At 41.7% G+C, this 25187-nt stretch overlaps 1 protein-coding gene across 1 annotated transcript in view; it reads right to left on the bottom strand.

Moving 5' to 3' along the window:
* Positions 1-1194: 1194 nt before the first annotated feature.
* The window catches only part of UBASH3B (ubiquitin associated and SH3 domain containing B), a 105858-nt gene continuing 81865 nt past the window's right edge, over positions 1195-25187 (bottom strand). The window contains exons 7-14 of the mRNA XM_054005271.1: positions 24769-24904; positions 22237-22357; positions 20633-20755; positions 18277-18369; positions 16358-16502; positions 11760-11866; positions 8616-8725; positions 1195-7363 (exon numbers count right to left, since the gene is read on the bottom strand). Of these exons, the coding sequence (XP_053861246.1) occupies positions 7226-7363; positions 8616-8725; positions 11760-11866; positions 16358-16502; positions 18277-18369; positions 20633-20755; positions 22237-22357; positions 24769-24904 (973 nt within the window). The 3' untranslated portion in view covers positions 1195-7225. The remainder of the gene's footprint in view (positions 7364-8615; positions 8726-11759; positions 11867-16357; positions 16503-18276; positions 18370-20632; positions 20756-22236; positions 22358-24768; positions 24905-25187) is intronic.

The following is a 25187-nucleotide window of genomic DNA, read 5'->3' on the forward strand; positions in this document are numbered from 1 at the left end:
TGGTGAACTCAACCAACAAGCTATGTCTGTTATCCTGGCAGATACGAGCCCAAGTAAAGGTCTCTGGCTGGGTTTTTCAGTTGAAAAGGGCATTGTTAACAAGGCAGCCAGTTGGATTCGAATAGAGTGCACACATTCGTAGGGGACACATTTGGATGCACAGGCTGAACCAATTAATCGTAAATACGTTATGCATTTTTATTGCTTAAACTTCTGGACCAGCTAATTAACATTCCGCCAAGCATTCCATTTTCTGGTAAAGCAGCTTCTTTTATTAATGAAATTGATCAAAGAAAGGGTGTGACTGGATGTGGGTGATAAAATTAACATTGGGGGGAAAAATCATAGAAAGGAAGGAGATGCAGCCTGTGAAGTAAGGGATCTCTTGAGTTTAGAACTGGTGATTCCAATCCTGCACACCCAAATCTCCTCCTGAAGTAACTGTGGGTGCAAAGGGGATCCAAATTCCACTGAAATCAATGGAAGCTGGATTGGGCCCCAAATCATGAAGCCCTCCATACTGATGCAAAACTCTCACAAAAGGTGAGATTATGTGCAGTGGGCAATCAAAACTGAACTTAAGTAAGCCTTGTGCCCTTTCTCTGCATGGGGGTGAATTTCACCCCTACAGAACCGAGTGAGAATTTTACACTAGCAATTAATTCCCCATCCTCCCCGAAGTAAGCACCTAACTGTCAGACTAATTGTTTCATCAATGAGTGGCAAGACAACCAAAGAAAGTAAGGTCAAGATGAGATCACAAAAGGCATTCAGATGAGGCATGAGGGGTTGAAAATTTTATTACAATCTAAAGCAAATCAAGCCCTTTCCATTCAAGGTTCTCTCAGTCCTTTGAAAACAAACTGGGAGTGTGTGTTATTTATCTAGGCTTATCACTGATATATTTTTTACTCTTCCTTTTATAGTAAATGTAAGGGGCTCATGAACGTTTTTGTCTTAGAAAAAGGGATTGCCAACCTGAAAAGTCAGAGAAACACTGATCTAAATTATTCATACAGGGTGAAGTTGACCTATGGCAGAGGAATAGCAAATCCCACCAAAGCCCTCTGCTCTCTCCACAGGGGTACACTTCACCCATATGCTTTACCTGATTCACTCTGCTTTCAGATTCACTCCTTGCTGGGTGGACTACGTACGTATTTGAGAGGAAAACTGTAAATAGGAAGGAATTACTCTGGACGCATTTCATCTTTATTAAATCATCTGTGAGCCATTTGGTTTAACTTTTGAGAAATCCATTTAATGTAACAAGCAAATTAAAATGGCATGGTTGTTTCAACAGTTGTTAGCACTTGAAATAGAAGATTAAAAAAATAAAATAAAACAAATACAGATGTCACAGGTAATTACAGCGATTTTTTTTTGGCAATACAATTTTTTTTAAAACGTCAAATGTTTTTCTCAAATAAATACAATCTGATCACACTGAAAACATAGTAAACATAACAATACAACAGCTTAAAAATGAAAAAAAAATATGCATCCATTGATGACATCAAGTTTTTAGAACTGTCCACAGAGAGAAATTTCAGAAAGTACTTTCTTAGTGGCAACAAAACAAGTTGTTAAAAGGATCTGGTCATATATTTTTTTATTCTCTTACATGTATATTTCATAAATATTCAATCAATAAATGTGTTCAGGTATTTGAGGCGGCAGTGACAACTAAGTGGCATATTAGAGTGTATGCAGTCAATTGCATTTACAGTTTGATTATTCACTTTAAATGTGTCAGCTCTTCGCATAATTTCATATGAATTTAAGAATCAAATGATTTCCTCTACGTTTAGGCTCAATTTTTGTTACCACTAGACTTTCCATTATAATCAGTAATTTTCCTACTGACTTTCAATATGTTTTAAATATTGAAGTACTGCAAATCAATTTTCACTCCTGTGTTTGAATGTGAAAATTATTTGGCAACTGCCTGACTCAAATATCCTACATCTCTCTTGTTAAAATGAATGTTAACTTAAGCAGATGTTAAGTTTTCCCCATACCCCACACATGAGCTATTGAGATTTTCTTCCCATCCTCTTCGACTACAGGACTGCAATTTAAATGCAAATTCTGGGTGCTACCAAAGTTCACAGTAGTGTGTATAGAGTTTGCCACTGCTCCAGAGGATGCTGAAATGAACTGCAGTTCATCTATGTTTATGTTAATTATTTAGTGTAAATTCAAAGGAACAATCATCGCTGTTTTTAAATGATATACTCATGTAGTAGTGCAGGTAGGTCTCACAGCAAATGCCTCAATTCACTGCACAAAGGATTTTTTTTTTCACAATAAAACAGACCTGAACTACTCTGACTTCATCTTCGTTTGGTCCCCAATTCAGGGGTGCGTCCCTGTTCAGGAATGTTTTTAAGTACCTGCTTAATGTCCATTAAAGTCAATAGGATTTAAACACATGCTTAAATATGTTTCCTGAATCAGGGCCAAAAGGCCAATCCAGGTATGTGTAAAGTGTCCTCAACTTCCATTGAACTCAATGGCAGTTGAGAGCACATAGTACTTAGCAGGTTCAGGTCTTGTGTCACCTGATCCCAAGCCCTGAAGTCATTAGAAGCCTTTCCAGTGGCTTCAGTGAGCTTTGCATCAGGCCCTTAGCTCCTAACAGTTCTATGCAATTGAAATGAAAAATATCATTATAATATGCTAACAGCTAGTTTAGTGGAAAGACTGTTAACAATAATGCTATGCACAACTATATCCCCAAACCTTCTTTAAAAATAGATGCACGCAGTACACACAGTTACACAGATTTCAACAAAGTCCTTCTGGTATTAAAACCTGTAGGAGCCAGGTCTGTTGATAAAAATGATATACTAGGATAATACCACTCTGGAATCATTTCTCCCTTCTTTTTTTTTTTTTTTTTGGTTTGTTTTTTGTTTTGTTTTGCAAACTGGTTAATTATTTTTTTCTTCACAAAGAGCTATTTTTAAATAACTCACTCTTTGGTTATAATAGATTATCACTTTAATAATAATAATAATAATGAAGAAACTAACTCCACAGGAAAAAGAAGAAAAAGGCTTTCTAGCCATCAGTTGGCCATTTATTCTAGATTTGCTCAGATTCCTTGTAATGGAAAACATCGCATTCTAGAAATAATGGGGCCACATCTTCCCCTGATGTAAATGGACATATCTCCATTGATTTCAATGGAGTAAAATCCATTTACACTGGATGAGGACCCGGCCCGATAACTACTCATGGAGCTTAAGCAATTGACTGTAGCTACCAGTGCATTGATAGTGAGGGAAACTCATGAAAATGTGGCATCTGATGTCTGCATCAACACATCCGATGCACAATGGACAAAGTGGTACATTGCTGAAATCACCGGGAACTGTGCACATCCTGTCTGGCAGAGACTAAAGTGTTCTAGGCAAGGTTTAATATACACCTCTACCCCGATATAACGCTGTCCTCGGGAGCCAAAAAATCTTACAATGTTATAGGTGAAACCGCGTTATGTCGAACTTGCTTTGATCCGCCAGAGTGTGCAGTCTCCCCTCCCCCCGGAGCACTGCTTTACTGCGTTATATCCGAATTCGTGTTATATTGGTTCGTGTTATATTGGGGTAGAGGTGTACTTCAGTGGGCTCTGTGTAGGGCAAGGGGCATGCCTGAATGTGTGAGTTTGCAGTAGGGCGATCAGCTAGCAAGTGTGACAAATCGGGACATGTTTTTTTCTGGGGGTGGGGAGGCGGTATAGTTGCATATATAAGACAAAGCTAATATCAGGACATCTAGTCACCCTAGCTTGCAAGATCAGGTCTATGACTGTTGCAACCCAAACTGTTCCACTTAAGGGAGGGAGTATAGGCAAAACATTCAGGTAAAGGCAAAGATATACTGGACTCAGGGCCCAAGAAATCAGGGAGGCATCCATTGAGTCCTACTGAAACACTTGATCAAATCAAACAGAAAATGGAAAAATGATGTAAAAATAGTCTACTTTTTCCCCCTCTTGTGGCTTCTGGGTGTCACCTCTTATCTACTGCTATGTTAGACCCCAGCCATATGCCTGTAATTCTCATGTTATTTCTGACCAGGCCCAATCTAGGAATTTCTCGAGAACAATTTGTTCTAGCAAGATTTCCAGCCTTGTTCCTTAGCTGAGGGGTTGCACGAGAATCTAAGAACCGTTGTTACTCCATAAGGATCCAGACTGAACTGGTGAGGCCCAATACCATTGCAATGAAGTCAAGGGAAGGAATTCCATTCATTGCAGCTGTATCAGGCCGATGTTCCCCTGGGACAAGACACTGAAGATACGTTAAATATACATTAATGAGCAGCAATGTAGCAAAATATAAGCAGTGATGCTTTTTTTTTTAACATTCTAATTAAAAACATTTTAAAAATATCTAGGGTTTTCCCAGTGTGATGCATTTAAATAATGTAAGATGCATTTTTAACAAAGAACCTTATCAGCACCAGTTTCCTTAATGCAAAACCCTTAGACAACAAAATACTGGAAGAAAACAAGATTTTTTTTCTGAGATTCCTGACACCTGAAACTCAAATGTGAGATCAGATAACAATTGCCAAAATACTTTACCAAACATCCAAAAATATACTTTTATAAGAAGAGAATGTTTCAACCTTTTTCCCCTTCTCAAACAGAACACTTTTTTTTAGAATACTAACTCTATGCAAAGATCAATTACTACAATATTCAACAGTCTATGCATACAGGTTTTGTTCCATACCTATTACCAGCTACTGTCTAAACAAATTCCTGAAACGCTGCTTAACAATGGTCAAATCTGGATAGCTTTTCATCATATTGCATATGTTACCCAACCTCTTGAAACCGTGCAGCACAAAACAGTAAGTTATCAATGGAATTTAAATATACAGTGAAACCCAAATTATTTTTGGTTTGATTGTCTGTTTATTCATTTAATTAAATAAACTCCTTTGCAAGTTTGTGGTAAGTAAGCATGGAGGAAAACAAGCAATAAACACTCTTCAGAATGTCTGTACACAGCTAAAAATAGTTTAAATTATAATTAAAATAAAAAAATGACAGCAATATAACTGCACAGATACTGATGCAGTTTAGATACTGAGGCAGTTTCTTTCTGTCATCGCATAAGTTATCTCCCTGACTTTTCAGTATACATCCCTGGTATAATAATGCATTTATTGATGTCCTACTATGTATTACATATATTGTAAATGTACAAATAATATACGACGGTTATGGTAATATTGCACAAGTTGAGCTGTTTGTTGATTTAAATTCTGTACAGAATCTGCTGTATATTCCTTGGCAAGGTCCACATCATAAACTAGTTAAAATTGTTCTAGACCAAGCTGAGCTTAAAACCCTTAAGATTTGCTCTTGCTGTTGCCACATGGGCGAAATTCCCATTGAATCTGGTGGGCCTTTTACCTGCATCACATATGAAAGATTAGGCTCTCTTATTTTAGGTCACTGTGATATACTGATTGTGTGGCTAAATCCCAATCCCACTGATGTCAATGGGAATTCTGCTATTGACCGGCCTAGCATTTAACAGGATTATTCCCCCCAACCCCCGCCCAAATCTAGATATTTATATGGATAACAAGAATATTCTGAATTATGGCCAGGAAAACAACTCTATTCAGGACAGTGCTTAACTCCCATTTATTCAATATAAGCATGTGCTTTAGTGTTTTCCTGAATTGGGGCCTAAAATAGTAAATATTTTTACAAAATAGTTTTGGAACCCTCATGCTTTAGGGCATAAGCCAACATCCTACTATTGTGAGTCAGGAAGAAACTTTCCTAGAGGCAGGTTATCCTATAACTGCTCATTGCAGACTTCCTTGCATCTTTTCCTGAAGCAGCTGATACTGGCCACTGTCAGAGAGGATGCCGGACTAAAAGGACCATTGGGTCTGATCTACTATGGCAATTCCTCATGACTTTAATGGGATTGAGATTTTAGCTCAATAGGAAACAAATCACCTCATAAGTAACAGCTTCTTGGGTTCAGTGTGTTGCTTTTTTCATCACAGTGTATTCTTTCTCAGCTCTGGTTTCTATGCGTGACAGATGGCACTTAAAATGTAAAGAAAACGAAGGGGAAAAAACAAACAAAATCCCCCACAAAAACAACAACGCCCCCCACCTTAAATCTAAATTATTAGCATATCCTTTTGACCTTGTCATTATCCTTGATGAAGGCTGATTACTGTAGAACATCACTAGGGCTGTGAGAAATATTCACAAAGGGGTGAAATTCACCTCTGTGTAGAGAAATCAGCAAAAGGCCCATGTATCATATAAAACCCTGTTGTGAGGTCTTAAACAGGATTTGAGTGATGCATAGGATTTTATGCTGGTCCTCTGCATAGTGGTGAATTTCAGCCAAGAAAACCTTCAAATCTGGAGTACACTTTTCATTTCCACTTAGCAAAATTGCTCCAGTTCTTCACTGAAAAATGATCCTATTTTTCATGTGAGAACTTCACCCCTGACAGCTTTGAAGTTCAAAATTGTGTTCTGATGCAGATCAACGTCATGTGCTTCAGTCTACCTCAGGCATCTGCAACGTACCCACCTGTGTAATATGTAGGTATCTAATATGGTAATGAAAAGGAATAGTTTGATGCTAGTCTATAATTGGAATAGAGAACTCCTGTCCTCCTGGAAAAGAGACAGGATATCTTATGGAACACATTGAGTGTAGCTATTTTGGGGGAACACGAAACTGCTATTTAGCAAAATTTGGGAGTAATGGGGAAGGTGCCAACATAGCCCAGAACAAAATTGCAAATATTTGTTCTGCAAAAGTTTGCAAATGAAAAAGACCCAAAATTCACAATTTTCACAAAGTCCTAGTTGTCACTAACATGGTGCAGAAGGCGGTGTTGTCTGAGTTCAGTTCAAGATGAAAAATATATCCAGGCTATGTAGCCTTAGATAACATAGACATTTCCTGCAGTGCAGAAGCCTGGACATATAGTTATATTCTTCCATCAATTAAGCCCTTTCTTATATTCACCTAGTTTTACATATGAGAACTTTTTGCACGAATGTGACTCTATAGGTGATATGCTAGAATGTTTTTGTGAATGATTCACCTAAAATGTTACGAATATTTTTTTTTCCACTGTCATTAAACACAAGAAATAAGAGACATTCTCCAATGCTTAGAAAGGCCATTTTCTGTTTTCGTAAGGTTAGCTTTGCCTATTCTTGTAGTAAGGTCTCTCGCCAGTTAAAGCCTCCAGTTGGTCCATGTGTGAGAGGGAGGATGGGGGGGTCTGTTAGTTGCCAAATACCTGTCTCTCCCAATTCTTCGCAGGAACAGAACCCCAAGTATGGAATCTGTCAGGAAATATTAAAATACGGAAAGGCAATGAGAAGGAATAGATCTGGAGCAAGGGTGAAGTTTTCAAAAGAGCCAAGTCAATGGGACTTGTGTTCCTAAATTATTTGAGCTCTTTTGAACATTCCAACTCAAATTCAGAAGATACTTTTAATCTGAGACACAGCACGATTCAGGAGTAACACTCAGATGGGAGCTGGGTGAATTTTTTCAGACTTAATAGTTTATTCTCTCAAAAATGCAGTGGTGGATCGCCCTAAAAATGCATGGATTTGGGTAAAATGCAGCAAATAGTTTGTTTTGCTGCTCCCCCCCCCCAAAAAAAGGAGGACAAGTTTTTTGAAAAAGTCATCAATATGTTGACTTGTTGTTTTGAAGAATGTTTCATTTTGACGGTTAGGTAACTGTATTTTTATTTTTTTTTTAAACAAAAAAGGGTAAAAAAAAATTCTCAAAACAAATACAAAAAGATATTTTGTTTCAGGCTGAACTAAATATTTTGTCTGATGTGAAAATAAATAAAAATAAAAAATTTCAGTTTTTCATTTTGGCAAGAAAAACGGATAAATTTCCATTTCAAGTGCTTTTTAAAGCACTTCACTGTGAATATAAAATATTTGAGGGCCAGACTCCAACTTTACAATCTCCACTAAATAACGTACAGCACATAGCTCTGTGTGTGTTTATGTCCAGGTCTTGTTGGTTGGCTTAACACTATTAAGGGTCAGTACAGCTATGGGAGAGTGACCTGGGTTCTATTCTGGCTCACTGATCAACACAAGGGTCAGCTTGTGTAATAAAAGGTGATGATATGAGAAAAAGAAAGAGAGCAGATGGATTTCCAGCTGCCTGGTTGTGTTTGCAGGCTTGGCACACAGACAACGCTATCTCCTGACATGAAGTCAAGGAAAGGGAATAAATCTGGATGCCCACAATGACATTTTTCAAATCACGTTCCTGACTCTAACAAGGTGCATAAGAAGGGGGACCCTAAGTTGCCACCAACCCATAAGCATAAAAGTGCAGTTGGGAAATGCAGCTCTTTTGTATGCTCACTCCCCTGTTATCTGTTGCGAAACGGACTTGTAAGATAAGCCTCTTAAACCAATCTTTTCTACTCACATGATTTCTGAAGCCTGCAAAACTCAAACAATGGACTGAATTATCAGACACTAGGAACAAAGTGTCCTCTGGCTTGTAAGGAGATTTTAATTTTTTTTTATCTGAAGAGCTTTACCCAGAGGTAATTACCTTTCTGACCATCTGTACAAAGTCCTTGGAATTCTGAGGCGAGAGGCCCTGGAGTTGACAAGTACAGGCCTCCAGAGACGATGCGTGAGCCACTATCAAAATGTTATTTCCTGCAACAAAATGAATAAACACTGATTGTTTGGGAGTTAGAGAAAAAAGTTCTATACAGTGACAACTGTCCAAGGCAAAACCTATCAGTTTGAGACTTTTAAAGATGGGTTTAATTTTATACAGAACAACACAGTTGATATATGTGGGAAAATATTGCTTATGAATAATACTTCTATCACTTTTTAATCTTCAAAGTGCTTATGGTTAGAACTGGTTGAAAAGTCTTTGTGCTGTTTGTTGTTTTTTGGGCAACCAATAGCTTTGTGAAGAACACAAGAATTTTGGTGAAAAGATTTTGCCTGCTTTGAAATTTTTGATTTTTCAAATGATACAAATATATTTGTTTCAATTTGCTTTCTGAAAAAAAAAATCTCAGCAAAAGTTTTTTTTCAATTCAAATAAAATGTTTCATTTCATTTGAAATTTTTCAAATTTTGGCCCTACTTCTGGCCAACATTTTCAAACCCAAGTTGCCTAAAATTTATTCAATCACCTAAATAAAATCTCCCTGATTAATAGAGATTTCAGTGTGAGCACTTCTGAAAACCAAGCCACTTTTATTCACATGGATAGGTATGGATTTGGGAGCTAACGTTAGGCACCCAGGTTTGTATATAATGCCTATATTCCTAATTCAAACTGGAAATAAGACACAGGGATTTTTGTAAGTGAGGATAATTAATCATTGGAACAGTTTACTAAGGGATATGGTTGATTCTCTGTGACTTGAAGTCTTGAAGGTCTGGCCTATATTAGGTCGGCATAACTAAGTCGTGTGAAAAATCCACACCCCATAGAGGCGTAGTTAAACCAACCTAAATCCCCATATAACCAGCGCTAGGTGGATAGAAGAATTGTTCCTTTGACCTAGCTACTGCCTCTTGGGGAGGTGGATAACCTATGCTGATGGGAGAATCCCTCAGCATAGGTAGTGTGTACACTGAAGTGCTACAGTGGCACAGCTGTGCTGATGTAGCATTTTAAGTGTAGACAAGCCCTCAGCTACAACTGACTGGCTTTCTACAAGATATGTACCAGTTTAATCACAAGTTATTAGACTTGATGCAGGAATCGGTGAGTGAAATTCTCTGGTTTGTGTTATATAGGAGGTCAGACGAGATGATCACAATAATGGTCCCTTCCGGCTTTAAAATCTACAAATCTGAATATAATCTGGGGCTCAAATCTGCAAATCCTTAAACTGAGCATAGTGCTTGCTACACTAAGTAATACCATTATTTTAACAGTACTGCATTTGACTGGAAGCCCTTCTAGGTTCAGGCCTTTAGCGTTAAAAGTGGGGTTTTATTATTTTTCCCCCTAAATTCAAATTTGGCCATGTCAGTGCTGACCATTGGTTTTTCAGTTCTTAAGTGTTAGCCAGAGTGTATTTTATTTTAGAATGATTTTTTTTAACTTAACATATGGCTAGTTGTAAAATTCTCAAAGAAATTCATGAGAACGACTGAAAAAGAGCAGAAATTGTTTTGTGTTCAGCCATCTTTTCAGGAATTCTATTCAGTAGTAGACCTGGTAGAAACATTTTCATGCTGTTTTTTTTTTCCTCACAAAATTCCAGATTTTCAAAAATGCTCAACCAGCTCTATTTGATAGAATAACTTTGCTGAATCAAACAAGGTGAAAGGAAACAATGCTATAGTAATCCAAGAATCACACCCAATTCTTTCCATTTTCTAAAAGTACTTTATTAACATTAACTCATTATGCCTCAAATATCCATGTGAGATGTGTATTACCCTCATAACGCAAGAACTAGGGGTCACCAAATTAAATTAATAGACAGCAGGTTTAAAATAAACAAAAGGAAGTATTTTTTCACACAATGCACAGTCAACCTGTGGAACTCCTTGCCATAGGATTTTGTGAAGGCCAAGACTATAACAAGGGTAAAAAAAGAGCTAGATAAGTTCATGGAGAATAAGTCCATGAATGGCTATTAACCAGAATGGGCAGGAATGGTGTCCCTAGCCTCTGTTTGCCAGAAGCTGGGAATGGGCAACAGGGGATGGATCACTTGATGATTACCTGGTCTATTCATTCCCTCTGAAGCACTTGGCATTGGCCACTGTCGGAAGACAGGATACTGGGCTAAATGGACCTTTGGTCTGACCCAATATGGCTGTTCTGTTCTTATATTCTTATTTAACAAACAGAGAAACAGGCAGAGAGGTTAAGGCCAAGATTTTCAAACATGACTAGTGATTCTGAGTGCCTCAGTTTGTGAGTGTCCAACTTGAGGTATCTTAAAGGATCTTGATTTTCAGAAAGCCTTCAATACCTATCCTCTGAAAATCAGGTCCCTTTAAGGAGACTCAAGTTGGGCATGCACAAATTGTCAGCTTCTTTAGAGGCCAATGTTTTCACGCTGGGTTCTTCTACCTGCTTTTTGGGGCAAATTATTTCTAAAAAAGCTTGCGAAAGTATCAGTAAACACAAACAAGTAAAACAGCTGGGGTTCTAGAAATATCCCATCCCAACGCTTTTAATGTTCGGTTTCTATTCACCATAACTGATTTCAACATTTTATTTGAAATTTTTTTTTTTGGTTTTGTCCAGGTGCAAAACAAGCCTGTGCAGTAGTGATGACCAGCCTAAGGCATCCATACTAGGGCACACAAAGACTCTTCTTCTGGTCCTGGTGGTGGAAATGGGAGGGAGGAAATGGCCTGGAGTGGAGTTGTTCCGTGGCCAGAGAAGACAGGGGAAACCTGCACAGCTTCTATAGGTTGTAGGGCCCCTAAAACACTAGGGTCTCATGTGACCACTGGTTCTGGTTCTAGACAAACCTGGTAATAACAGACAATAGAATATTTTAGCTAGAAATAGGCCTGAACTACACAGTTTCACCCACATCTTGAATCCCCAATGTCTGTGGGCTGAGAGGATTCAGACATGGGGTTTTGACAGAGACAGCGGCTAGCCATTGTTGTTCAGTCCCAGAGTGCCTAATAGTGGTTTTGGATCACTATTGAGGCATTAGATCCCTTTGTATCATGGTGCAGAACAACTTACCTTTGCCTTTGCATTCACTTATGATTTCTTTCGTTACTTGATAGCTTCTACTTATGTACGTGTCGTAAGACTCTGAAACCACTAACTTGCTGACTGGTATATGAGGTCTACGGACAGAAAAATGAACACAGTAAGTTTTCAGGAGGAGAGATTTTTAAATGCAAGTTACTTAGACCCTGTACACACTGGTTGAAAACATGCATGCCAATGCCCGTGTGTTAAACAAGAAATCTCTGTTGTTTCTCTAATTCTTCTAAATAACTCAACCCCCTAGACCTTGTTGTTTGTGTAAGGAGCATTTCCATAGGTTATCAGTGGGCTTTGAACCTTGGACTTTAAGCACCCAAGTACAGACCTCCATCTCTTGAGCTAAAGGAGTAATTCCATTAGCTGGCAGCAGTAGTTAACTGTTTTCCTCTATGTACACCAGTCACTAGAGATGGAAAGCAGCATACTTATACAAGCATGTTACATTTGCAGTCACGTGTAATAGTAATAATAACAACACTTTGCACTTCGATAGGTCCTTTGATCAGAGAATCTCAAAGCAATTAATTAAACTCCCCAGCACCCAGGAAAGTTTGTGAGTGATATTGACCTTGTTTTAGAGATGGGTAAAATGAAACAGAGACTATGTCTTCACTGAGTTCTTCAAATTTCCCACCAGTATAGCTCTGCCAGTGGTAGCAATGATGGGAACTCTAGTATAGATGAGGCGCTGGGGTTATTAATCACAGTGTTGTCTAGACCTGCTCAGAGCAGGATCAGATGAAGTGGTGGTAAAAACACCAGGGGCTGCTGCTGCCTTAGAAAAGTATGGTACTGCACGGGTGGAAATGTTTAAGACCAGCTCAGTGCAACAAGGCCAGAGTGGTTAAGTGACTTGCAGTGTGATTTTGGCCAATGAATTCAATGGGAGTGGTATTGGAGGCAAGCCACTGGAGGAGCTTGAGCCTGGTCTACACTGGGGGGGACTAGATCTAAGATACGTAACTTCAGCTACAAGAATAGTTTAGCTGAAGTTGACGTATCTTAGATCGACTTACCTCCCATCCTCACGGCACAGGATCGACGGCCGCGGCTCCCTCGTCGACTCCGCTTCCACCTCTCGCCCTGATGGAGTTCCGGAGTTGACGGGGAGCACGTAGATGAGACGCGATAAATCGATCCCCGATAGATCTATTGCTACCCGCCGATCCGGCGGGTAGTGTGGATGTACCCTTGAGGTGGGGGAACAGAAGGCCCTATTCCTCTCCCTGGGACACAAGGAAAAGCCCTGTCTCCTCATTCCATCCCATCTCCTCATATGAGGAAACTCCCATTGGTGTCAGAAGGAATTACTCATCTCCGACAGCAGGAGACTAGGACTCCAGGCGTTCACCCGGTCCTCTAGTTTAACCATCAGACCACACAAAAGCAGGTTTCCTTTTTGGCTAGGAGAACATACTTTATAGTCTTCCCAGAAGCTTTGTGTTTCCTGAACTGGCTATTTTCCTGTGGTTCCACTGCTTTGCTTAGTGCTAGCAATGTGATGATACCCTTTTTGGAATAAGTGCAGTGTCAGTCTCTCTATTTAGGTGCAATATGCACAATGACTATATATTTCCACAGACCCAAAAAGGTAATTTGTAGGCAGGGAGGACAAAATATAAGCAGCTATATGGTATAATTAGGCATGAAAGGATTGAAAGGGTTTTTGGTTTTTTTTTTGCTTTGGTTGCTTATTTCTACTAGGTCATCCTAAAATAGAGTAACTCTGGTGTAATAGATGGATTCAGGGTTTCTGATGATATCACAAACCACAAAAAGCAGCTGCCAAGTAAGTTGTCACCAAACCCCCATGTGTTGGAATTTCCCGTGTTACATTATTTATAAGGTGGGAATGATTTTATCGGAGACCTTTTAGTTTGCATTTAAGATCCTTCCCTTCTTTATAAAACAGATGGTTTACTGTTGATGAGAATTCACAATAATTCTGAGATTTCACCAATGTGACTGAGTGCTGACCAGGACCACATGACCTTTCCCTAGAATCTATTGCTGTATGGGATTTTTCAGAAGCTGTTTAGGCCTGGTCTACACTGGAGGAGGGGATCGATCTAAGTTATGCAACTTCAGCTACATGAATAACGTAGCTGAAGTCGACGTACTTAGATCGACTTACTGCGGTGTCTTCACCACAGTGAGTCGACTGCTGCCGCTCCCCTGTCAACTCTGCCTGCACCTCTCGCGGCGGTGGAGTACAGGAGTTGACGGGAGAGCGCTCAGGGGTTGATTTATCACATCTAGACTAGGCACGATAAATCGATCCCCTCTGGATTGATCGCTGCTTGCTGATCCGGCGGGTAGTGTAGACATACCCTTAGCATAAATGAATCATAGATTTGGAAGCAGGGAAAACCCAGCAGGTCATCTTGTCTATTCCTTAATTCCTTGCGCGATATGTGGGACTATTCCTACCAAACTGTTTTATTTAGCATCTCTGTATGCCTTCCAACTGTTTACAACACAGGTAGGCACTGTGCATGAGTCAGTATCCTTACATTTCAAGCAGCAACTCCCTTGGTGCGAGATGGAGCTGTGGTTAGCAGTTGCTGAGAACTTGAGGCTAAATGCAATAGTATTCGACAGCAGAAGCTGCTGGCACCAAAAGGGTTTTATAGAGTTTTAAAAGAACTGGCTGAGGAGCTCACTGGACTGTCAATTGTTGATTTTTCAATAAGTCTTGGAGCACTGGGGAAGTTCCAGAAGACTGAAAGGAAAACTCATGTTGTGCCAATTTTTAAAAAGGATGTGTCAGTTTCCTCTGATTAGAAATGATCAGAAACTTTCCATCAAAATGTTTATTTGAGAGGGAAATGGTTTTTCAATTAAATGAAAATTTTAATGAAAACATTTCTGGTTTCATCAGTAATTTCTGAGTTTTTGCTGAAAACCCCAACCGAAACATTTTAAACTGAAAATGTTCAGCTTTTGGTTGCTGAAAAGTAGAAACAATGTTTGTTTTCAGGCTTTTAGATGAAAACCTCAAAAATTCTGATGAAAACGATTATTTTAAAAAAACCTGTTGTTGAAATTTTTCACTGGGTGGGGAGACAACACCCTTCATTCCACCTCTCATGGAGAAAACTTCACTCAGAGGAGCATTTGCGAGGGTTCAGAAGTTAATGTCTGAGCTCCTCTGATGGAAGGCACAACGATCAGTGCTTACTATTAAGCAGTATTAACCACTCAGCTGTATTTTGTACACATACAGATAAAAAAAGAAACTGGAGTTGGCTTTAAAGCCTCGTCTCCTGCTACTTACTGGAGAGGGTCATGAGAGAAAAGAGCCTTCTCCAATAAGAGTTTCATTTGCAATAATATTGAAAGTTAAAAAAAAACATGTGTGTTCTGCATTTGTTCCAGTAACATTTAATGCTCACTTTAGGGAACATGAGCTTTTTGGAAGGGAAACTGAAGACTTATATGGGCACTTCATACCTGGCAATGTCAAACGTGGGAATGATTAAAAAGCAGGGGGGCCACTGCAGGAGTTTCTCATGTTGATTAACCATTAACTTACAATTCTTGTGGACTTTGGCTGCCTTCCCAGCCACAATGAAATAGTAGTCCAGGAAGGAAGGACAAACATCAGAGGAAAATTTAACATTAAGGGCCAGACCTTCCACTAGTGTAAATTGGTTTAGCTCCTGGAGGAGTCTGGCCCTAAAATGGAGGCATCATAGGGGTGGACAAAGGCAGGAGTCTTGAGACCAGAGTCCTGTGGAGAGATGGCTAGGACGAAAGAGTGAGTGATTGGTGCTAGCTGGCTGGATAGGGCTGGGCTACCTGAGCCGGGAAGATGATGACGGCACTAGGAGTGGAAAGAGGACAAGGGTCTGTCCCAAGGATGCCTTGAAATTACTGGTGGATGCTAATGTGTTCCTCAGCATGTTGCCAAGTGTATAATTAAGGGCCCCAATCATGCAATCAGAAACCCAAATCCATATCCAAGATTTGCATCAGTGGGGTAGTTGGGTGTGACTGAGGTCACGAGTTAGCCCAGGCTATAAATGTCCACCACAGAGAACTGACTCAGTTCAACTAGCTCTTTTATTACCTTTTGAAGCAGAGATAAGCCTGGACTGCAGCGTTCAGATCCAGAGCCCAGAGCCCAAATCCCAAAGCTTTGAAATATGGTTAAAAAAAATAAAAATGCAGGGCTACACCCTGGCCCATGAAATGCCCCACTTTGCACGGCTCCGCTGCACTAATGGGGCATATGAGGATTCCACGGGAATGGGGGAACCTTAGCTCAGGGGGCACAGTTTATCAAGGACATACCTAGAGTGCAGCAATTCTCTGGTGAGCCCTGGCTTCTAGGGCACCATTACTGGCTAATGCAAATTAGAGCAGACCTGAGCCTGCTCTAATTTAGGCTGGGAACTCAATAAGCTCCCAGCAGCCCCAGGGACAGTACAAAGGTAGTCAACCACTCGGCCAGAGAGAGCTTAGGTTTGGGTCCCTGGTGTTTCGTTCCTTTCTCTCTTATGCATTAAATTCAAGATTATTCATTGCTAAGGAAACTGTGAGAGTGACATGGCAAGTTCTGCTACCTGTAGGTTGTATCAACACACAGATTGGCTGCAGCTAAATCCACTGCGGGTATCCAGGCAGGTAATGTGGTACCAGAGACCCATTTTGTCCACTCAAATAAGCCCGGCTCTACTCGAATCTTTAGGTTATTTTCTTGTTGCAAACCTGAAAGAAAAAAAAAAAGGAGGGAGGGAATCCCTGGAAGCAGGGGGTGGGACTGGGGACAAGAGGATTTAGGATTGGGGTTTTTCTTTTTGGTGGTATTTTGATTAGAAATCAACAAGTTCTTCTATAGGTTGGGAGTCAGGGCCAGATGTGCACAACTCCAGTATTTTGCTTGTGCATGTAGCTAGTTGACCATATATATGAATGGCAGGTATGGGCATGTGTCACGTAGGTGCACAGAACTAAAGAAGTGCCCCTCATCTAGACACAACTCTGTATTTTGTATGGAGCACTCTTTGGATTGTACGTTTCGAAGGGTTCAGAGCCGATAAGCATGCTGATGATGCTGAAGAGAAGACGATGGCAGCTCCGTGCACACCTTACGCTACCATTGGCCAAGGGAGCTAACATGTTAGCCTTTGCTTCCCAGCCCTGTCTGTGCAGCAGCATCTTTCTGGATGACATCAGCATGTTTACCGGTGAAAGAAATTCGTATTAGTTAATAGCTGCAGAACCAGCAGGGGGAGCTCACATTTCCTTACATCACAGAGTGTTCGCATTGGGATGGTGAAGTTAAAAAGGATGTACTGAACACTAAACGTATACATATAGTGCATACAAAATGATTTAAAAATACATACAAAAGATTTAAAAATCATATGTTTGGGCACCTGGAAATGGGTAATCGCCCCCCCCCCCACCTCTTTACAGGCTCACATATAAACTACAAAGGCAGTGTTAATATTATAGTAGCACCTAGAGACCAGGGCCCCAGCGTGGTAGGCACTTGTTCAAACATATAACAAAGAGACAGACCCTGTCCTGAGGAGTTCACAATCGAAGCAATATGCACAATCTATGCCTACTAAGAGAATAATCAAGGGAAGGCAACTATTTGCAGAGGGCTTTGCTTAGTTGAAAAGCATATACCAATGAATGTTGCCCACGAAACCTGTCCCCCAGGAATAGTCTGTATGCTGCTACGTACTCAATAGCTCACACATGGTCTAGGGCAGTGGCTCTCAACCTTTCCTGACTACTGTACCCCTTTCAGGCACCTGATTTGTCTTGCGTACGCCCAAATTTCACCTCACTTAAAAACTACTCGCTTTCAAAATCAGAGCTAAAAATACAAAAGCGTCACATTGCAGTGTTACTGAAAATTTGCTTACTTTCTCATTTTTATCATATCATTATAAAATAAAGCAATTTGAATATAAATATTGTACTTACATTTCAGCGTTCAGTATATAGAACTGTAAAACCAAGTACTGACTTTGCCAGTGCTTTTTATGTAGCCTGTTGTAAAACTAGGCAAATATCTAGATGAGTTGATGTACCCCCGGGAAGGTCTCTGTGTACCCCCAGCGGTACATGTACCTCTGGTTGAGAGCCACTCATCTAGGGCAGTGAAATCTGTTAGCCTGAGAATGTAATGTTAATCAGGGTGCTTGGACACAGGAACGGCCATATGAAAACAGGCCATTGATCCATCTAGCTGGTATCCTGACTTCAGTAGAAGCCTCATATTGTGCCGGACTACTGTACAATGCTATGCAATGGAGGTGAGGAAAGAAAATCCATTTTCTGCCTCAGCTGGCGGTGGCTTCATACCCCAAAGCATGAGGATCCATGTCCCTTGTAACTTAAGCTATATACTGCAGGAAAGAGCCGTGCTATTTTTGAGACCTTCCATTAAACAAATGGGGTTTCTATTGCTGGCTTCCCCAGAAAACAGGAACAATCCAGACTCTCCCCCTTGTCTGCTTCTTACCTTTCAGAATATTGTGTGCTGTCTGTACGCAGCGCAGTGACGGGGAACAGTAGACATGTTCAATAACAGTGTTACTTTCCAGCAAGGCTTCACCTGCAAGCAAAAGTTTAGCATCACTGATACAAACGTTATAGTAGACATCACAGTAATTGCAGCATGCATGCTTCAGTGAAGTTGTAACATAGCAGGAAGCTAATGAAGTTCTCCAGTTGGATTGGTTATTTTTTTGTAGACCTATTTAGCCATCAGATTTTACTTCAGTAGTATACTATGCTTTGTGTCATAGACAGCTGTGAAACAGTGGTACCTTTTTCTGTGCACTGTCCTCTTCAATTTCTAAGAACTCAGTCAGTGTACAGAGAGACAGCAGCCATTTTGCACTCAGAATGGCTGTAGCCTGTTTCAGGACAGACACACCAACACTGTGCTCTCTCCTGGAGACTTGATTCTTATTTGTTCTTGTAGATTTCTCTATTTTAGATTGCAATCTTACACTGAAAACATAGATTTGCTCTTTATGCATGGGAAAAATATAACAGGCTTGAGTCTCATTTCATTTATACTCATGTAAATCAGGAATAACTCCACTTAACTCAGTAGTCCAGAGCCTCATCTGGTGTAAATTACCATGGCTCCATGGTCTTATTTAGTTAATCTGGTGTAAAACCAGTGGAAGTAAGATGAGAATTTATGATTATTTATATTACGGTAGTGCCTCAGGGACCCAAATGAGATTGGGAATCCATTGTGCAAGGTGCTGTACATGTACATTCACATAGTAAGAGACGGTCCCTGCCCTATAAAAAGCTTACAATTTAAATAGACTGGCAGGAGCAGCGCCAGGGTTTTTGCCGCCCTCGGCGGCAGCACTCCTCCTCTGAGCATTCAGGGGGCCTGGGGTCTTCGGTGGCGGGGGTCCTTCTGCTCCACGTCTTCGGGCACTTCGGCGGCGGGTTCCGGAGCAAGTGAAGGACCCGCTGCTGAATTTCCGCCGAACATCTGGAGCGGAAGGACCCCCTGCCGCCGAGGGCAGCAAAATGCCGTCCCCCAAATCCTGCTGCCGTAGGCGACCGCCTAGGGTCGCCTAGTGGAAGCGCCGGCCCTATAGACAGGGCAGACAAAGGGAAGGAGAATACAAGGGTTATTAATCTTGTTAAATGTTTAATTATAACTGTATGTATGTATAACTGGTTTTCGAACCTGTGGGGAAAGTGGAGTGTGCAGCTGAAGGAGATGCATGTATGAAAATCTTTCGCCACTTGATTCTGAGCTGCTGTTTTACTAACCAGGTCAGAGGATTGTTTGAAATGATAGCTCTGGGATTCTTCAAGGTCATGCTAGCATTTGTGCAGAACAGAGCTTTTGCCTGTAGATGGCAGGCATGCTGTAACAGTGCTAACAAGCTCTTTTATGTAAGGTAGTGTTGGTCATGTATACATTTCACACACAGAGACCCCTGTGAATGGTGCCAGTGAAGTGTTCTCATTGCTTCCGAATTAGCTCTTCTGTTGTGTATATTATGAGTGCAGGTTTTACTGACCTTCCTTGAGAACTGCCCCTGCAGTCTGACCATACTATTATTATATCCCGATCCGGTTTTATTTAAAAGGCCTACATTTTTCAAAGTGTGCAGTAATTTTGGGTTCCCAACATGAGACACTTTAAAGAGGCTTGATGTTCAGAAAGTGCTCTGAAAATCCGATCCTTAAAGGTGTCCAAGTTGGACAAACCAAAATCTGTAACATTTTCAGGGGTTGTTTCTGAACTCACCAAATAACTTACTCTCACTCTGTAAAAGTAGAGTGGTAGAAGGCTACGTATTCCCCTTATGAAACAGGCCAAAAACAGAATCGGGGAGATGCCTGATTTGACTTGAACTATACTTGACAGTGTAAATATGAAACCCCACTGGGGAGATAAAACCGTGTTTGTGCTGCAAACTACAGATCAAAAATTAAGCTTGTCAAAATCAAGTCAGGAACATATTTTGCATACAGCAACTGTCATGTTAACTGTAATACTTTTACTACCATCATTATCAACAATCTTCCACAGTGTGGCAAATTTACAGGGCACTTTTATGTGCAACGCAGCTGCATGCCTAATTGCTTTGATTTTGTGCATTGTTCTTCCTGCCGCAATGGCAGCTGAATGGGGCCAGGCTGACTTTAAAGGAAGTTCTTTTCTAATTAAATTGAAGAAACTTTCTGAAGGCTCTCAACGTGTCTAAACTCTTTTAGCTTCTGGCACCTGATTGAATTTTTCCGTATTGCACTACTCTTTCTTTTCTGGGGCGTGGGGGAGGAGATATAAATGCTTCTTGCACAAACTATTGTCTCAGCCGACGAGAGCTTACCAACAAGTCTTGCTTGTGTGCAACCAAACACGGTGATTGGTGCATCTTTTTCATAATCCCTGAAACCACCACTTCTTTGAGGTAAGCTGTGAGGCATATTCAGGTTTGTACGCATATACCTTCCTGTTAGGGGAAAGTTTAGAAGCAGGTGCTGGAATTAGTGGATGACTGAGAAAAGCACTCAGTATCATGCCCATTACAACCCTTCATTCACAACAACTTGCACACAACAGATGTTAACCAGAACTGAGCGGGAAAGGGTTTTCACGTTGTGGGAGCACTTTTCAGAATTCAAAATTTTTCCTGTTCTGAATCAGGAGGAACTATTTCATGAACATTTTCAGGATTTCCATGGCAATCTGAGAACAATTTCAGTTTGGGCCAATTGAAATGTTTCATTTTGATCATTTCAAAATGTTTGATTTTATTTTGGACCTTCTAAAATTTTAATATTTTTAACTATACTTAGCTTAATTTTCTACATGAAAAGTAATTTGAAACCAAAAAATGGGGATGAATTTTTGTTTCAAAAATGTCAGGAATGGGAGGTTTTGACATTTTCAAGTTTTTTCCAAACTTTTTTCGAAAGGTAGAGCTGACCCTTTCCCGCAAACAGGGTTGGTTTCAACAAATCGACATGTTCTGATGAAAAAAAAAAATTAATTGAAAAAATCCCAACCAGCTCAAGTACTAACTATGCCTGGAATTACTGTGGATAACTTATTACTATCAGGAATACTGAGGCTTTGTCTATATTGGGGAGTTGCCCCAATTTTAGCCACCAGGGATCACCTAATGGCATTGCTGCAAATCCTAGTGTAGACAAGGCAAACCGTTCTAAGCTGAGATTTGCTCTCGTGCCATTTACCCTGGTTACAATTAGGATTAAGAGCTACCAGTGCAAAGAGTGGCTTTGTCTGTCTGCATTTCTCGCTCCAGTGGAGTACTGGAGTCAATGGGAGAGCACTCACGGTCGATTTATTGCGTCTTCACTAGACGCGATAAATCGACCCCTGCTGGATCGATGGCTCCAGAGGTAAGTGTAGACATGCCCTAAGAGTTTGCATTGGGCCCCAATGGCTGGATTGCCAATGGCTAGAATCAGGGAAAATCCCTGGTGTAGGAATGGCTTTAGCTTACAAATAAGAATGATTATGGAGAGGTTTTATTGTTTCAGTGAGATCTTAGATTCAGATGATTTCCCACCCCACCTGCAGGGCAGACCAATGTGGTCAAGCATGGTATTCATCCACCACATCCCCACCCCAAGTTGGTAGTTTGCAGTGGCTGCAACCACAGATTAATATAGATGTGGATGGGCTAGATCCACTGAGTGCCTAACCCCACTATGATACAACCCTACTTAATCAAAGGCCTAATTCAAGACTGCAGAGAAGGAGCAGATCTGTTGGTATTTCACACTGTCCCTTTCCTAACCACTTCAGAGTGCTGTTAAAATGGTATCTCAATCAGCCTCACCCTAGGAGTTACATTCCAGCGGAGTTTGCCCAGGAGACAATCCAGTTAAACTTTTCTTGTGCGGTTATTACCCCGACTCTACCCCAAAAGCTAGGGATTAACCGATCCTGCAGCAACTGACTCACCTTTGGCATCAAAACACTGGGACAACCAGTACTTTCCAAACACAACATCCATTCTCTCCCCATGCCGGCAGACAAAAAGACATCGTTTTTGAAGCCCTGGCTGGCTGGTTACTCTCAGGGGCTGAAAGCAAAGTGACAGGAAGTTTGGCCATGGTGAGAATCCAAGTGCCTTTTTCTTAGTTCCAATTTATTTAAGAGTAAGAACCTAATTCTTGAATTAATCCTAATATGAACAAGGGGCAATGGTCACTCCACTGAAGTAAATTATTTATATCAGTGTAAATGTGGTGTAAATGAAAGAAGAAGGCCCTATGTATCCTTGTTCCATAGGTATTCTGGGGACAGATGTTATCTTCAGAGCTTGTGATCTGTAATATCCCCTTAAAGCCAGCAGAGAATTGTAACCTGAGCTCCCCAGCACAGCCAGTCCAATCAGATGTAGAGAACGAGCTGTTGGTGTGAAACTAGCTGCTGGAGATTTGCCATTAAAACCACGCAGAACCTGTTCACCTGGGTTTACTTTAACAGTACCTGATGTACCCCAAGTGAGACTAGATTCCAGTGCCAAGTATGGGGAGCGAGTTTCACTAGCACAGTGAAAGCTTCAGGATTCTTAAGTTTCATTACTCTGGCAAAAAGAGAGCAGACAGGCAGAATGGGAAGATGGCACAATGTTGTGTGCAGATAATACAAACCAATTGCAAAGCTGGTCAGTCTAACGTTTAGGCTCCCGTGGTCTTGACAGGGTGACCCTTTAGCTACTGGGAGGGGTGGGGGATGCTTCTGAATATTTTAAAATAAACGTACTGCTGCATTGACATCTTTGGAGAGAGAGACATATTTCATCCACAGAACAGGTGTAGCACAGGCAGTGGTAGTGCAAGATTCTCCCCACATTACCCCATGTGTCTCCTTCCTGACCACCTCCACGGTTCAGTTTCTGTCTCCACCCACCTCCCCTTCCCCTCCCCCCCCCCACACACACATTCAGGTCTTTGCATTTCTGTCAACACTGGTGGCAGCTTTGTGACATGGAAAGCTGTCCGTTGGGAGCAGGACCGAAAGCAACTCATTCAATATATGCCACCAAACAGCTACCTGATTCTAAGGGCTTGTCTTGGAAGCCAGCAAGCTGCGGCATATGTGTATATAACTGTCTGTAGACAGGGTATGTCTACACTGCTGTTAAGACACTGGAGGCTGGCCTGGGCCAGCTGTCTCGGGCTCAGATAAGGGGTTGTTTAATTGTGATGTAGACATTCAGGATTGGGCTCCAGCCTGAACTCTGGGACCCTCCCATCTCAGAGGGTCCTAGAGCCCAGGCTCCAGCCCAGCCCAGCCAGTTCCAGCCGGATTCCAACAGTCATCTTAGCAGCAAATGACTCTCTGGTCTGTTCCCAGTCCTTAGGCAACTGAGTCCTTATGGGCAAGCCCACCTACATTTTGAAATAGGCTGTGACTCCTGCCTTGGCAAGTTTTCTATACACCTCATCTCCAGGACTCCACCCTGCTTTAATCTGAGTTCCCAAACTCGGGGTGGCAAAGAAGTCTGAGGGACATGAGCAGCATTCCTGGCGTATGGCTAGATCAGGGGAGGGCACCCGGGGGAGGGAGGGCAGAGGACTCTGTTGGCTGCCCTCGCCTGCAGGCACTGCCCCCCACAGCTCCCATTGGCTGGGAATGGGGAACTGCGGTCAATGGAAGCTTTGGGGGTGGTACCTGCAGGCGAGGGCAGCACGTGGCGGAGCCACCTGCCCCACCCCACCTCCAGGAGCTGCTGCCGGACATGCTGGCCACTTCCAGGAGTGGTGCAGCGCCAGGACAGGCAGGGAGCCATTCGAGGTAAGCGGCGCTGGGCCAGAGCCCGAACCCCTCGTGCACCCCAACCCCTGCCCTGAGCCTGCTAACCCCCTGCCTTGAGCCCACCGCTGCACCCGTTCTGCACCCCAGCCGCCTGCCCTGAGGCCCCTGCTGCACCCTGCACCCCAACCCCCTGCTCTGTGCCCCCTCCTGAACCCTACACTCTTCCTGCACCCCAACCCCTTGCCCTGAGACCCTTTCTGCACACCACACCCCCTCCCACAGCCCACACTCCCTCCCTCCCGCACCCCAATCCCCTGCCCCAGCCCTACATTCATGGCCCTGCATACAATTTCCCCACGCAGGTGTGGCCATCGGGCCAAAAAGTTTGCCCACCCCTGGGCTAGATGGAAAGTGGAGAGGTCCTGAAACTATTTGTTGCTGTTAAATGGGGTCACAGTTTGGAAAAGGTTGAGAGAACCACATTCATTGAGCCAGAAATTGCTCAGTTGTAAGGGATGTAAAGCTGATATGATGGGGACGTTCCCTATTTATAAATGTTAATTTAAATAATATAAAGAGGTCTACCCAAGGCTCTAGGTGCCCTAATTAAAAATCACGAATTAATATAACTAATTACTAATTAGTATTTATACTGATTGTATTACTAGTTAATATTACAACAATTCGGTTGTATTTAGCTGTGTTATTCACAGTGTCATGAATCCTTACGTGCATTGTCTGGCAGATGATCGTGAGTGGCCCTGTGTCCCCATGTCCTTGATCTTCTTGCTGTCTTCTTTCCAGAGCTCCGTCATTGAAGGTTAGAGGGGATGGGGAAGAACTGGTACTCAGAATCGAGTAAGATCTGCCACAAATAAAGAGACGCTTGCTTAGAAAATGTTCCTTTGAATTATTGTCCTCAGAGTTGTGCCAGGATGTTCCCAGAGCCTGAGACAGGGCAATAAGTGGTTTTATTATTATTTGTATTCCAGTATGTGCTTGGTGCTGTACATGCACAGAGTAAGGGACAGCCCCAAAGAACTCTACAGTTCATTAGAGACAGGGTTTCTTAACCCATGGGTCGTCACTCCAAACTGGGTCAACAGAATGTGCCCAAGGGCTGCGTGGGAGGCCCAGTGAGGAAAGTG

The sequence above is a fragment of the Malaclemys terrapin genome, chromosome 15 (genome assembly GCF_027887155.1).
Source record: "Malaclemys terrapin pileata isolate rMalTer1 chromosome 15, rMalTer1.hap1, whole genome shotgun sequence".
Lineage (NCBI taxonomy): Eukaryota > Metazoa > Chordata > Testudines > Emydidae > Malaclemys > Malaclemys terrapin.